A 12,109-nucleotide genomic window follows, 5' to 3' on the forward strand; every position below is an offset into this window, starting at 1 on the left:
CTTTTCTGTCTGCTCTTCTGATTGGGTGACTTCTGTTACCCCGTCTTCTAAGTCACTGACTCGTTCCTCTGCATTGTGTAGTCTGCTTTTGACTGCCTTTAGGTTGGCTCTTATCTCAGCCATTGAGTTTTCTGTTTTTAATTGGCTCCTCTTTATAATTTCTATTTCCTTTTTACAGTATTCTGCATCTCTATTCATAGTCTCTCTCATTTCCATCAGTGCTTTTATCACCCCCTTTTGAAGTTATGATCTAGTAGACTGCCAATGTCTATTTTATTGATCGTTCTTTCAGGGAACTTCTCTTGCTCTTTTAATTGGGAGTGGTTCCTCTGCTTCTTCATTTTACTTACGTTTCTCTGGCTCTGTGGATTCAGGAGTATCAGTCATCCACTGTGGTCTTAAAGGGCTGGGGGTTTTTTTGTTGTTGTTATAATTTAAAGTGGGAGCGTGCAGTGTAGACTATGTACATCTGATAGCTTTCTCACGAGGTCTGCTCTCACTGTGGATGGTTGCGACGTCTTCTTTCCATGTGTGTTGGCTGCTGTCCCTTTGACTGGGGGTGTGGTTGGTGCTGTGGTGATCAGAGCCTGCCCGGATTGCTGTTGTTGAGTGGTTCTCCTTGTTTGTTCTGTGGTTGTCACAGCCTTGACAGGAGCGGGTCTGCTCCACTGTTGCTGGAATAGAGGCTTCCAAGCCCCAGTGTGTACAGGTGAAGCTGAAGCTGGAAAGAAGAGTCGCTGAGTGTACCTCTGCAGGAGATGTCCACCGGGGAGTGCCCTCTGTGCTGGTGTTTGTCACTTGTTATGTGGGCTTACAAAGTACTCTCTGTTGACGCTGCCCTTGTCCCCACCTTAGCCATTTTTTTTTTTGTGAGGACTCCTGTATTTTGAAGTGAGAGACAGTCTCTTAAAGTTTCGTAGGGATTCTGTGTGATTCAGTGTGTCTGTAGATGTAATTCTTGGTGTATTTGTGAGAGGGGGCGAGCTGTGAATTCCTTCACTCCAGCATCTTGGCACCCTCCCCCTGGTTTATTTTCCTATTACCAGGCTCTTAAGTGAAATTCCTGCAAATCTACTTATATGACTGCTGCTTCCACTGTTGGTCTGTCTCCACCGTAGCTGTCACCATCCCTCTTACTTGTGGTGGCCGGCACATGCTTGGAGCCATTCTTCTGTGCCATGTGCTCACACCAGGCCCTCCTCTCCTCCTCCCACAGCTCTCTGAGGTGGGAGCAGCTAGTCCCTGCTCCGCGGGGATCTGAGCTACAGGCAGACGCCCCTGCCGTCCCCAGCCCATCCTGTGGCCTCTCCCTTGACAGACGTCAGGACAGTCCCCGAGTGAAGGCTTTTCTTCCAGAGGTTTCCCTTTCTGGAAATCAAGGACGGTCGGGGAGCCCTTAGTCTGTCCTCTGCAAAGGTCACTTCTGGTCTGCCGCCAGGGCCTGCTGTCCAGGCTGAGTCTATGCCCAGCAGACTGACCCCCGGCAAATGTCTGTGTGTGTGTAAAAGGTGGAGGGAGGCTCAGTGAGTGCCGTGAGAGGCCGTCATTGCACTTGATGATGTACTTGGAAACATGAAGGGAAAGCTTCCCTTTTAAGCTTTATGCCTAAAACCCCTTGGCCCTGTGCAGAAGGTTAACAGCGGAACTCAGATCCAGGGTTTAGAAGGATTTGGGCAGAGTTTTGATGGGATAACTAGAAAATGACGAATCTTTCCTGTGGGGCAGCAGTGAGCTGCAGATCACATTTAAGGGGGGATGGGAGGGTCTGCAGCATTGAATGAAGTTCAGTCAGCACCAGGCTTCCAGATCGGGGCCTGGTCTAACGTGGACCAGCTTCCTCCCCGCCACCCCCGGAGGCGCTGCAGGGGCCGGTGTGACCTGCAGCATCCTGGGTCTCTGTCTCTACCTCATTACCACTGTCACCTCCACTCTGAGTGCCTCGAGCCCCGGCTGCCCTGTGCATTCTGCCGCTGGCCCCTCTGCCTCCCTTCCATCTTTGAGGGCACCAAAGAGAACTGAGTTTGGTTTAAACTTGAAACCTGTTTTTTCCGCAGTCTGAATCTACTTCAAATTAGGAAAACTATTTAAATTTCCCAGTGTGGACCCCAGGGACAAAACTGACCGGGGGCGGGGCAATGGGGAGAGGGCGCTGGGCCACGAGCTCGGCTCAGTACCGAGGACCCCGGCTTTGCAGTGAGACATGCTTGAGACGTGTGCCGGCTGGCGGCCCTTAGAGTCTCTCAGCTTTTGCTTCGTCACTGGTTTAGTGGAGGTGAGGACAGCAGTGCCGCTGCCCCTCGGAGGGTCCCTGCTGGGATGCAGTGAGGTGGGGCGTGTGGCGACCAGGGCGAGAGGGACGTCCCTGCATCCCGCGGGGCAGCCCACACCACGGGGACCTGAGAGGAGGTGGCAGGTCTCCAGGCGGAGGCGACACAGGGACAGTCGGCAAGGTGGAAGCTGAGCCCTGGCCTGAGTGAGCTGAGGAAGAGTCAGGAGTGGATGCTTGACCACTTTCTGAGCCCGGGTGTGACCTTTCTGCACAGCTCGGGGAGCAAGGACTCTCGTGCTGAAAAAGGTAAGTTTCACAATCACCTTACGATCGACACCGCAGTCCAGCCTCTTGCTGAGCGCGGAGCCTGCGGGGTACGCGGCCTAGTTCCTGGCTAGTTGTGTTTCACTCTAAGAAGTTTCGGTTATGAAAGGAGTGTGTTCGGACATCTGTTGACGACCTCTGACGTCTTTATAACAACACGCGCACACGTTTAGTGAGTGGCTGGCAAACAGGGACAGGACGGGAGCGGCAGGCGCGCAGCCTTGGTTCCCGAGGGCACGGGGACGCGATCCACAGCCTGGCCTCGGCCAGCGGGCTCGCTGCCGCTCACAGTGCTGTCGCTGGGGAAAGGGGAAAAGAATCGTGCCCCCCTCGGAGATGAAACAGTCCACTTGCCTTGAAACATCACTGTCTACGTGCACCTACGCTGTAGTGCGTTTGTATGAAGCACACAGTTGGTTTTCAAAGTAAAACCATAAAGTGGGAAAGTAGGGAAGAGTCTAAATGACAACGGCTCTAACTGCTGGCGATTTGCGAGGCCTGAGCCGCACATCCGTTAATCACTCTTACCTCCTTGGAGGATAAGATTTGGCGCAACTCCTTCCTGAGATCAATAAAACGATCGTGAAAGAGGGCCATGCACCACGGCTCCGTGAAGTAGCTGGTGAGGAAAGAACAAGGTTCAGTTCCCTGGAAGCCTTCTCATTACCACTAATAAAGTATTTACCTGCTTTTTTGCCTTTATAAATGACAGTTCTGGCCCCTTTGCCATCGTTTGCTCATAAGATGCCTCGTGGAACCGCCTGGCCAATCAATTTTGCAAATGGATGTCCCTGATGTCAGGCCAGTTTCCATAATTACATTTAAAGTGGTTTAATTCAGAGCTGAGGCAAGGCCCAGTGAAGAATCCTGATTTTATCAGAATTTAAAAGCCTGAAGACTTGTAAAGAACGGTGTCTCCATTATCTGCCCTCGTCTGCGAAAACCAGATTGCAGGATTAACTGAACCGCTGCATAAACAAATTAAATTTGGGTAGACAGTAACACAAATGTTGTTCCTCATTAAGGTTTCTGGATCCATCATGACCAGAAAACAGGCCACCTCAGTGTCGCAGCCTGCTCCTCGTGCAACTGCACGGACGCTTAATTGAATCTCTCTCAGGAAAGTGGCTCTTTTGGTGGCCCTACTGGCTAACTTTTCCCTGAAAACTGTTTGGATCAATGCTGTCTTACAAGGAGGACAGTATGGCCACCTCTGGTTACAGGCGACTGCTGAATATTTGATGCATTCTCGGAAGAACCAAGAACACTGACCAGTATTTTAACTCCTACTTTTTTAAATGCTGAGAGTCTCAGACGGGAACCTTCCCTTCTTCAGGGTGAGACCATGTGGGCTCCACACTCCCCTGGAGGTGCATTTGTCACTCCTGTGACTGTTAGTGGGTGTCGTGGGTGTCGTGGATGCGCGGGGAAAGACACACCGCTGCCCACGTGCAGATGAGCACCTTCTGTTCTCTGAGACTTAAGTTCCTCCCTGGGGAGGTGGAGAGGTAAAGTGTCCCAGGGACACCGAGGCACTCGCAGGTCAGGGCGACAGGTGGACCTGCGATCCCCAACCTCAGTGAAGTCAGACAGACGAAGACAAACACCATGTACCCCTTTGATGTGGAGTCTGAAAGAGTGACACAAATGAACTTATTCACAAACCAGAAACAGATTCACAGACAGAAAACAAACATACGGTTACCAAAGGGGCAGGGGGCAGAGATAAAGTAGGAGTCTAGGATTGGCAGACACAGACTACTCGATAGAACGCAGATAAACAGCAAGGTCCTACTGTAGAGCACAGGGAGCGATACTCAATATCCTGTAATAACCTATAAAGGAAAGAATATGAAAAAGAATGTATTGTGACTGTGTCACTTTGCTGCACACCTGAGACTAATGCAACACTGTAAGCTCTACTTCAACAAAACAAGACAAGGGCGGGCAGTGCCTGGCAGCTGCACCGTCAGCCGCACACTTAGTACCGAGCACCTGTTCACTTGACCAGAATGCGACCTGATTGCACGCTTAACTACCCATTTTGCTGTTCAGGTCACATATTCATCCAGCTGTTTCTGCCACTAACAGTCACCCCATCCTCATCGTGTGCCAGCACCTCCCTGGGGACTGGGGAAACACCGGGGACCCTGCCGCGTGGTGCTTACATCCAGGTGGTGAACAGGGAACAGCGCAGGGTGTTCGCAGGAACCGCTTAGGAGGAAATGCACCTCAGGTGAGGATGGGAGACGCCGGAGAGGGCTCACCCCCGGGGCAATGACTGAGTAAAGCCTGCAGGCCGATGCCTTGGCGCATCTCCTCGGACGGCAGGTCCTGGACCGAAGCATCAGGGATGCTAAGCCCAGGCACTCACGTTCAGCTTTGCCGGGACAGGCCCTGCCTTCGAGGTCCACACAGCCTCCGGGAAAGCCGCGGGGAGCTGTGGGCTTGAGAAACTTGAAACTTCCTTAACACCTAAGTTGGACACCCACGGGCCGTTTTAAGTTTGTCACCGTCTTCCCTCTGTGGCTGAGGCACCGCCTCCCCGTCCCCATTTCCACGCAGGCTCGGGAGTCCCCACCCTCTCAGGTTTCGGGGTCCACGTGTAGCCGCAGCCTTCCGGGCGGCTTGGCCTCTGTCTCGCTGCTTTCCTGGCACCAGCACGGCCCGTGCCTTCTGCCCACGTGCTGCTCACGTGTCTCCCCGCCCAGCGCCTTCACGGCCTGGCCTCTGCCTTGCTGCCGGTGACTCTGCGTCGTGAGCTTCCAAGAGGGAGTTCTGGGGGAACCCTGCTTCTCTGAGAGTGACTGCGGCCCGCCCAGGCTGCACGGGACCTGAGGGTGTCCACGAGGAAGCAGGACGTTTCTGCACGGTCCCTCTGCTGGCTTTGGAACTCGCGGCCACATGGCGTCCAGCAGCGACGGTGCCTGGAAATTAGACGACTGCATGGCACGTTGAGCGGCTTGCAGACCAGTGACTCAGGAGCCCTGAAATGTCATTCATTTCAGCCCCGCACTGGTCTCCTGTGGCCAAGCATTTTGGGGATTCTTGTCCAGAAGGTGACTGTCTCTGCAGTGAGCTGTCCTTGGCCAGTGACCCAGGACTCGTCTGTGGCAGCTGTGCCCTTGGGACCAAAGAGCTGACTCCTGAAGGCTGCTTCTCGGTTTTTCAGCATCAGTGGTGGCCTTAGAAGCCACTTCCAAAGGGGTGGTGAAACGCTAGCGCCCAGCCGGGGCGCCGGAGCGTCACTGAGGAGTATGCGGGCTCCTTCCCGTTGGGACAGGAGCTTCTGCACATCGGTCTTCACCTTCGTGGGACTGCCACCCGGCAGAGCCTTCTGTGCACACGCCAGCGCAGCCACACGGGAACTGCTATTCTGCAGAGCCACAGTCGTCTCTCCAAAAGGCTGTGAGCTGAGGGGCTTCCAGGCGTCCTCCTCCGCTGGGGTTGGGGGCAGGAGCTCTGGGAGGGGGAGCAGACCGGAGGTGGCAGAGTCAGGGTACCCCCTTGGGATGCCTGCCTAAGCTCCGGCTTCTCCTAGCTCCAGAGCTGTGCCCAGACCACCTGCTGCTCCCTCTCCGCCTCCTCCCTGTGGAGGGTCTAAGACACTCACCTCCAAGCATCTTCCACCCTGGCCTTCCTGCCTGATGGGCAGCGCAGAGGACCCCGTCCCACGTCTGCACCTGCCCCGGTGCCATCCATCCAAGCTCGAGTCCCGGGAGCTCCTGACCTGGGTGCTTCCACCTGCTTCGCGGCGTGGGGCGCTTCTGACCTCGCAGGGCGCGTCCTGAGCTGTGACGCACTCCGGGCTCTGGGTCTCCGCAGCATCAGCATAGGCTGGTCCTTGGGGGACTGGAGGAGCAGGTGAGGACACCTGCTGGGGGGCGAAGGGGCTGCTTCTCCCAGCTCTGTGGAGAGCTTCTGCGCCAGCTGCAGCGACCCCGTTTAGCGAGGGTGGGAGGGCGTGGGGACTGGCACGGACCATCCTAGAAACATGGCAGCCTTCGTTCTTTTTTTTTAATGGAGGTGCTGGGGATTGAACCCAGGACCTTGCACGTGCTGAGCACACACTCTACCACTGAGCTATGGCTCTCCCCAGGCTTCATTCTTAAAACTGGAAAAGCTTTGAATTTAACCAAACTCATTTTGCAACTGATGATACTATTTCATCAAACAAAGATCATCTTTTGATACAAGGATGTTAAAAGTTTGACTTTATAAAAAGTTTTAGGTCTAGTTTTTTCCCCAAAACTGAATGACTGCTGTGTTCTAGTTTCTTTCCTTCTTTGTAGGAAGAAGAGGGGGACCTAGGATCCTTGCCAAGGTTGGGGTTGGAGGCAGGTCTGCACTAACGGCCCCAAGGGCTATGGGTAACTGGCCTTAGTGATAAGCTTTAGGGAAATTAATATTTCCATGAATATTGTGGATTTAAAAAATAGAAGATATTTACTTCTTTCCCAATTTACATTCAAAAAGGGAAGACTGACAGTAACCACAGGGTCGCCTGCATAGTGGGTCTCCACGGAACCTTCAAGAAAGACGGTCAGGTACACCACGGTGACAATGGGGTTTCCAAGTGGCCGTGTAGATTTGGGTGGGTGCATCACGAAACTCCTTCCTACACAGCTGCACACACAAATTCTCCGGGGCCCAAACAGAAGACGGGACTGTCTCTGTCCGTTGGGCCGGGGCGGGCCTGGTTTATCTGGGGGAGACTTAAATTCTCTATCACTTTTGCGAATGATACAGTTTTCTGAGAAGCCCTGGGAAATATCGACTCGTGGAACTGAATTAACCATTTCTGGTCGATATGGTCCAATCACTAAGGAATTGATCAGGCTTCTCCAGAGCACACCCTTATCTGGTCACCCCGCCTGTTTTATCCACAAAATCACATAAACTGGGCGGGGACCTGAGCACCAGCTTCGCCACGGGCCACGAAGGATGCCGAGAAAAACAACTGGACCGGACACCCGCCGGCCTCGGGAGAAAGAGGACGTGTCTAAGGGGAAAGGCAGGTGGATAAAGGTGCTGTTCCTTCACGTCCTGCTCTCAGGGCCCGGCAGCAGCAGACAGGGAACTGGCGCGGAAGCCCGAGGCCTCACTGGAAATGCCGAACTGCACGGTGGACAGGAAAGGGCAGGCGTGGGCGGGGGGAGCACACCCCTTTCTCTTTGTTAATTTACTTTTTAAGTGAAAAGAGTCCTCATTTTATCTTAGTGTGGTCACAGTCAGGTTTTGCTTTTGGACCTGTGAAGAGGGTCCCCAGCTGCCACTCGCACCTGCACAGGGATTTTCGAGCTGGAAAGCCACCTAAGAGTAGCCTTTTCTCCTGGGGGGGGGAGTGCAGCTGAGGGGTCCGCCAACCTTCCCGAGAGCATGATGTACATGGTACATGTCCTTCTGTGCACTGACAGCATCCTGGGCCGCGGGGAGGACAGCCACTCTCCTCCGGCAGTGCCGGGAGGTCATACTCAGTGGGAGCCTCGGCCTGGGGGCCGCAGCGTGGCTGGGGGCGGGGAGCATGCCCCTCCTGCAGGCATCACCCCCAGAAGAAGAGGAGGGACAGACATCAAGGTCCGCAATCAAGGTTGCAAATGGACACCCCGGGAGCCAGGGACGACCTCTAGACGTCTCTGCCTTGGCCTGAATAGCATTTGGAAATTGGATTTTCGGCCTTCCTCTAAAAGATCAGGTTCAGCTGGGTCCTTGTTACGTGGCAACAACCAGCTCAACGGACACCCCCGCGGCTCCTCGTGGTCACCCACCAGCCCGGCCAGCATCGCTCACCTGCGGGGCCACGTGCCTGTGCCCCCCAGGCCTGGTGAAGGGGAGTGTGTGATGTGGAACTGTCACCGGCACAGCCCCATGGGGCCCCCGGGAGAAACAGGATGGAGTCCTGGGCATGAGGTCCCGCTCTTCTTCTGTTCTAAGCCTCGCTTCACTTGCCTAGAGGGGCCCATGTGCACCTAACACATCGGATCTGAGTCCCCAGCACAGAACCCCTGTGCCTGCAGCCCACGTTGGCGGGCCATGAGCAGAGGGGCCCGCTGCCCGGGAGCTGAAGCCTGGGCTGCACAGTTGTGCTACCCCTCCCGGCTGGTGACATCCCTCGAACAGCCCCGTCCTGTCCCCGCCTGCCCCAGAGAGCCTGTGCTTGAGACCTCAAGCTCGTACCTCTCATACTTTGATCAAAGAAGAACGCTTTCCTCGGCTTCTGAACCCAAAGCCATCTCGTTCTGTTGGCTCAAGTGATGCCGGGCAGGGGGACCCTTGTGGGGGCCTGACTGAAAGGGTGGGTAAGAGGCGGGTGTGCAAGCACATCCTCTGAAGCCACCTGTCCCACGTCCCCTTCTCCATGCCGGTATATGTGCCAAGATCACATGCTATGCCCCATCTTCCTTCCTCCTTTCATCCGTCTGTCCATCTGTCCATCCTCCCTAACAGGTCCAGTGAGGCCTTTCCAAACCGATACCCACTTGCCCCTGGCTCTCTGTTCTCAGCAATACTCATTCCTTCTCATTTGTGCTCCATTAGGACCTTTCTTAGCACTCCTCTCTGTCCCTGGCGTCTGCCAGAGCTGACAGCTGACTTCAGTGGCTGCAGAGTGGCCAGGAGGGGAAGACCTTGGAGGCCGTTCTTTGCTGTTAATCCATCGCGGCCGTTGTGTGCCAGGTGCTTCACGGTGCAGCGAGGGGACTGTGGTGAAGCTGCGGTCATGGCGGAGTAGGAGGACCACGAGCTCACCTCTCCCCGTGACTATAATGAAACCACAACTGACTACTAAACCACTATCGAAACAAAAAGACTGGAACCTAGCAAAAAAGACCTTCCTCAACTGGAAACATAAAGAGGGAACCACAGCAGCACGGTAGGAGGGGTGTGCTTGCAATATAATCGGGCCCCAAACCCCCCGGGTGGACGACCCACAAGCTGAAGAATAATTAAGTCACAGAGGCCGTCCCACAGGAGTGAGAGCTCTGAGCCCCACGCCAGGCTCCCCAGCCCGGGGTTCTGGCATTGGGAGGAGGAGGAGACCCCAGGACATCTGCTTTTGGAGGCCAGGGGGGCTTGGCTCCAGGCACCCCCATGGGACTGGGGGAAACAGAGATTTCACTCTCTTGGGAAGTGCACACAGAATTTTGTGCATGCTGGGTCCAAGGGCAATGGCAGTGACTTTATAGGAACCTAGGCCAGACTTGCCTGCTGGTTTTGGAAGGTCTCCTGGGGAGGTAGAGGGCAGTTGTGGCTCACTCAGGGGACATAAAAGCTGGTGGTGGACATTCCAGGAGTGTTCATCTACATGAGCTTTCCTGGAGGCTGGCATCTTTCTTGGGTCACTGGTACCAAGACCCAGCCACACCCAACAGCCTGTAGGGACGCCTCAGGCCATACTGGGTAGGAACTCCGCCCACCCATCAGCAGACTTCCCAAGCCCTCAACCACCTCTAGACACAGCCCTGCCCACCAGAGGCCCAGGACCAAGCTCCACCCAGCAGAGGGCAGACACCAACTGCTTCTTCCAGGAAACCTGCATAAGCCTCTAGTCCAGCCTCATCTACCAGGGGACTGATACCAGAAATAAGAAAACAACCCCAAAGCCTATAGGAGGAATCCACAAACACAGACCAGACTCTACACTGGGACATGCTGGACCCTGGCCCTTGGGTGACAAGAGAGGAATGTACTGCTGGAACGCACAGGACGTCTCCCACAGAGGGCCACCTCTCCAAGGTCAAGAAACATAACTAACCTACCTAAAAATATAAAGACAGACAATATGAGGCAGCAAAGGAATATCTCCTAGGCCAAGGCACAAGATAAAAATCCCAGAAGAAGAAACAAGTGATGAGGAGACAGGTAATTTATCTGAGAAAGAGTTTAAAATAATGATGGCAAAGATGTTCAGAGACCTCAGGAGGAGTATAGATGCACAGAGTGAAATTTTTAATAAAGAGTTAGAAAATGTAAAGCACACCCAAAAAGAGTTGAAGAAAAAAATCACTGAAATGAACAATGCATCAGAAGGAACCAAAAGTAGACTAAATGAGGCAGAAGCATGGCTCAATGAGCCAGAAGACTGATGAGTGGAAATCACTACTGCAGAACGAAAAAAGAATGAACAGAAATGAGGGTAGTTTAAGAGAACCCTGGGACAACATGAAGCACTCTAATATTCGCATTATAGGGGTCCCAGAGGGAGGGGAGACAGAAAGGATCTGAGAAAATATTTGAAGAGATAATAGCCAAAAAGTTCCCTAACCTGGGGAAGGAAACAGTCACCCAGGTCCAGGAAGTGCAGAGAGTTCCACACAGGATTAACCTAAGAGGAACACACGGAGGCACATGGTCATCAAATTGACAAAAATTAAGGATAAGGAGAAAATATTAAAATCAGCAAGGGAAAAGCAACAAATAACATACAAAGGAACTCCCATAAGGTTATCAGCTGATTTCTCTGCAGAAACTCTCCAGGCCAGAAGGGAGTGGCGCAATATATTTAAAGTGATGAAAGGGAAAAACTTACAACCAAGAATACTCTATCCAGCAAGGCTCTTGTTCAGATTTGAAGGAGAAATCAAAAGCTTCACAGATAAACAAAAGCTAAAAGAATTCAGCACCACCAAACCAGCTTTACAACAAGTGTTAAAGGAACATCTTTAGGTAAAAAAAAAGAAAAGGCCACAACTAGAAACAAGAAATGTAACCATGAGGGGAGGAGGGTACAAATGCAGGGTATCTAAAATGCATTTGAAATTAGGGACAGACTGGGAGTTCAGAATTTGTAGATACTGACAGGCATATGCAGAATAGATAAACAGGATTATACTGTGTAGCACAGGGAAATATATACAAGGTCTTGTGGCAGCTCACAGCGAAAAAAAAATGAATATATGTATGTTCATGTATAACTAAAAAATTGTGCTCTACAATGGAATTTGACACAACATTGTAAAATGACTGTAACTCAATAAAAAATGTTAAAAAAAAGAAAAAAAATAGAGGTTAGCAACTTAAAACAATCATGTATCTATATAGACTTCTACACCAAAACCTCATGGCAATCACAAACCAATGTAGCTGTACAGTCATCAGACCATAAGAAAAGAGAACAAAAAGAAGAAAGGGGGGAAAAGACCTAAAAACAAGCTCCAAACAATTAACAAAACGGCAACAAGAACGTATGTATCAATAATTACCTTAAATGTAGACGGATTAAAAGCTCCAACCAAAAGACACGGACCAGCTGAATGGACACAAAAACAAGACCCACACGCACGCTGTCTGCAAGAGACCCACTTCAGCTAGAGACACACGCAGGCTGAAAGGGAGGGGATGGAAAACGATATTCCATGCAAGCAACCCAAAAGAAAGCTGGAGCAGCAAGGCTTGCATCAGACAAAAGAGGTTCTAAAGTAAAGGCTGTTACAAGGGACGAAGAAGGACACTGCATAATGCTCAAGGGATCAATCCAAGAAGAGGATACAACAATTGTAAACACAGGGGCACCTCAGT

The 12,109-nt window shown here is 52.4% G+C and overlaps 1 protein-coding gene across 3 annotated transcripts in view; it reads right to left on the minus strand.

Annotated features, from left to right (window-relative positions):
* Positions 1-12,109, minus strand: part of CFAP61 (cilia and flagella associated protein 61) — a 257,667-nt gene that overhangs the window by 9,334 nt on the left and 236,224 nt on the right. For all 3 annotated transcript variants that reach the window (XM_072943713.1, XM_072943712.1, XM_072943711.1), the window contains one exon: positions 3,122-3,212. In XM_072943713.1, coding sequence (XP_072799814.1) covers positions 3,122-3,212 — 91 coding nt within the window. The remainder of the gene's footprint in view (positions 1-3,121; positions 3,213-12,109) is intronic.

This window comes from Vicugna pacos, chromosome 19, assembly GCF_048564905.1.
Source record: "Vicugna pacos chromosome 19, VicPac4, whole genome shotgun sequence".
Lineage (NCBI taxonomy): Eukaryota > Metazoa > Chordata > Mammalia > Artiodactyla > Camelidae > Vicugna > Vicugna pacos.